General features: G+C 62.7%; 1 protein-coding gene across 1 annotated transcript; it reads left to right on the top strand.

Annotated features, from left to right (window-relative positions):
* Positions 1–210: 210 nt before the first annotated feature.
* On the top strand, positions 211–2,009 carry GADD45B (growth arrest and DNA damage inducible beta). Its single transcript, XM_074204608.1, has 4 exons — positions 211–344; positions 444–545; positions 635–857; positions 1,186–2,009. Exons 1-4 carry the CDS (start codon positions 301–303, stop codon positions 1,297–1,299), a joined length of 483 nt encoding a protein of 160 aa, XP_074060709.1. The 5' UTR covers positions 211–300; the 3' UTR covers positions 1,300–2,009.
* The last annotated feature ends 924 nt before the right edge of the window (positions 2,010–2,933 follow it).

Below are 2,933 nucleotides of genomic sequence, written 5' to 3'. Positions count from 1 at the left end.
GACCTCGCCTCGCCTCGCCTCGCCTCGCCTCGCCGCCGCGCGCTCCCTGGATTTACTTGCCGGCGCCCGGGCGGCTTGCTTTCCCTCCCAGAGCCGCTTTGGCCAGGAAGCCTTCGCCGCCCTCCTCGCCTCCGTCGCGGCTGCCCTGCCTCGGGACCCGTGGCCGCCGCCGCCGCCGCCGCGCCTTTCGGCACGGAGAGACGCCCGGCTGCGGGCTCGGCCGGCTTGGGCAGCGCGGACCCGGCCCCCCTGTGTGCGGCCGCTCTGGGGGCTCCTTCCACTGTGGATTACAATTGCACCATGACCTTGGAAGAAGTGGTGGCCTGCGAGAGCGCGGCTCAGAAGTGAGTGGCGGCCGGGCGCGGGGGGCGGGCGCCGGCGCGGGGGGCCCGCGGGCCGCCGGCGCCCGCCCTGACCCGCGCCCGCTCCGGCTCTCCCCGCAGGATGCAGACGGTGAGCGACGCGGTGGAGGAGCTGCTGGTGGCGGCGCAGCGCCAGGACCGCCTGACGGTGGGCGTGTACGAGTCGGCCAAGCTGATGAACGTGTGAGTGTCCGCGGGGCGCGGGGCGCGGGGGGCGGGGGCCGCCCGCGGCGGCCGGGGCTCACCTCTGCTCTCCCTCCCGGCCCGCGCAGGGACCCGGACAGCGTGGTCCTCTGCCTCCTGGCGCTGGACGAGGACCAGGAGGACGACATCGCCCTGCAGATCCACTTCACGCTGATCCAGGCCTTCTGCTGCGACAACGACATAGACATCGTGCGGGTGTCCGGGATGAGGCGGCTGGCCGAGCTGCTGGGGGAGCCGGGGCCGGCCGAGGACAGCGACGAGGCCCGCGACCTGCACTGCCTGCTGGTCACGGTGGGTGTCCGCCCGGCCCGGGTTGCCTAGCGACCCGGACGGGGGCCCCGGGAGGGGCGGGGAGTCGGGGCCCGGCATCCCGTCCCCTGCCATCTGGCTGGAGGAGCGGGCATCTCGTGCCCTGGCCAGCTCAGCACCGAGCTATTCGGGCCCCCGTGGGCCTGGGCCCGGGTGTCCCCGCCCAGCCGGGCCCCGTGGCTCCTAACTTGATGCTATTTTGGGATGGGCCTTGTTTTTCTGAATGGGGGAGGGGGAGGGAAGAATGCGGCGCCCTCCGGCTTCCCCGTCTGATGTTCCTTTTTATTTTTCCCCTTCTCCCCCCTTCCAGAATCCTCATACTGACCCGTGGAAAAGCCACGGGCTGGTAGAGGTGGCCAGCTACTGCGAGGAAAGCCGAGAGAACAACCAGTGGCTCCCCAACATCTCCCTCCAGGAGCGCTGACAGCCCTTCCCAAACTTGGAAAACTGCTGCCTTGCAGACATATTAAAAAAAAACAAACCACCCCCCCCCTTCCCAAACCACACCAGAACCCAACCATCGAGACCACTGTGGGGAAGAGGTGTAAGGGACGAATGCTCTTGCCGAACCGGGGTGAAGAAACACCTCTGGAACCTCTGTCGGGACCCGGGGACGTCTGGGTCACCCGGGGTCAGGAATGACAGAGCTGAGAGGTGGGACTGCGGCGGGCCTCGGCGAGCTCCACCAGCCAGAGCGAGAAGGTGACGACAGGGCTGCGGGACCCAGGGAGGCCTGGAGTCCTGGGACTGGGGCAGGGAAGCAGGAGCCAGAACCTGCTTCCCCCAACCCCCGAGAGACCATGCATGAAGACTAGACGGTCCGGACTGCCCCTCCGGCCGGCCACGACGGCCTGTTGACTGTTGCAAATGGGAGTTGGCATCTGCAACCAAGACTTGATGGTGGGAGGTCTCCGGGAGACTTACTGGGACCTCGAGCCTGGATGGGCTATTGCTAACTGCTGCTTCAAATCTAGGAGCTCCCAGCCTGCGCACGATAGATTTCTATTTTTATGTTATTGCACTAATCCAGCCGTTGGAGAAGAGAAGACAAGTTTCTAGCCATATATATATATATATATATTTTTTTTTTTTTTTTGTGTTTGAGTGTGTGTGTGCATATGTGTGTGTGTGTGTCTCTACTGCTGGTTTGGTAATAAAATTCTGCCCTCTCTGGCTCCTGGCCTCGTCTGCTCTTGTGTCCCCTCCCCCAGGCTCCTTCCAGGCTGAGCAGCCCCAGAGGCAGCTCAGCTGAATGTCGTCCTCTTGCCTTAGACCAGGAAGTCTTAAGTCCCTGTTAAAAACCACTTCAGGAGTAACTTGCTGCGCCTTTGCAAAAACACTGCAGTTTCTGTGGTCGGCGCCAAGGCCTCAAACTAATAACAAAGGCCTGAGTCTTTTTTTTTTTCTTCCCTCCTCTCTTCTCTCTTCCCTCCCTCTCCCCTTAGCACAGCAATTAGAAGACCGGTTTATTGCGAAACCCGGCAGCTCTGTGAGGTGGCGTGCACCCCGTGAGCTCTGCCTCCAGAGCACTGGCTCCTTTGGCGCCTGCCCCATTCTCAATTGGGCAGAACTCAAAACTGAAGAGGTGGCAGATCTACCGCAGGCAGCCCCACTGCCCCCCCTTCCTGCAGAGGGACTTGCCCAACCCGGGTCAGGGGGCAGCGATGGGGGCAGCCCCGAACCCAGAGTCTGCTCAGTCCAGAGAGGCGGGTGGGGTGGGTCGGAGCCCAGATGCTTACGGAACAGGGGATCACACAGGTGGTAGGCTGCAGGGGGGAGATGGGCATTCCCTTCTCTCCCCCTAATTCTGCAGAAATCTGGGCAGAGAGATGAGGCTGAACCGAAAACGGCTATTTCAGTTGGTCTGGAAACTGAAACTGCTTTTGTGGACTTTTCTTAATTCCCCCTTTCTCCCCCCACCCATCTTGGCCTCCCCTTCCTCCACCCCAACCTCCCGCAGCTGCTAGCTCTTCCATTGGAGGCCTGGGCCATATCTGCCATTTTCAGAATGTTTGCAGTGCCAACTAATGTCCTATAGGACACCCTGAAGGGAGGGAG

This window comes from Macrotis lagotis, chromosome X (assembly GCF_037893015.1).
Source record: "Macrotis lagotis isolate mMagLag1 chromosome X, bilby.v1.9.chrom.fasta, whole genome shotgun sequence".
NCBI lineage: Eukaryota > Metazoa > Chordata > Mammalia > Peramelemorphia > Peramelidae > Macrotis > Macrotis lagotis.
The sequence above is the reverse complement of the archived record's forward strand: the minus strand, read 5'-3'. Positions and strand labels throughout refer to the sequence as shown.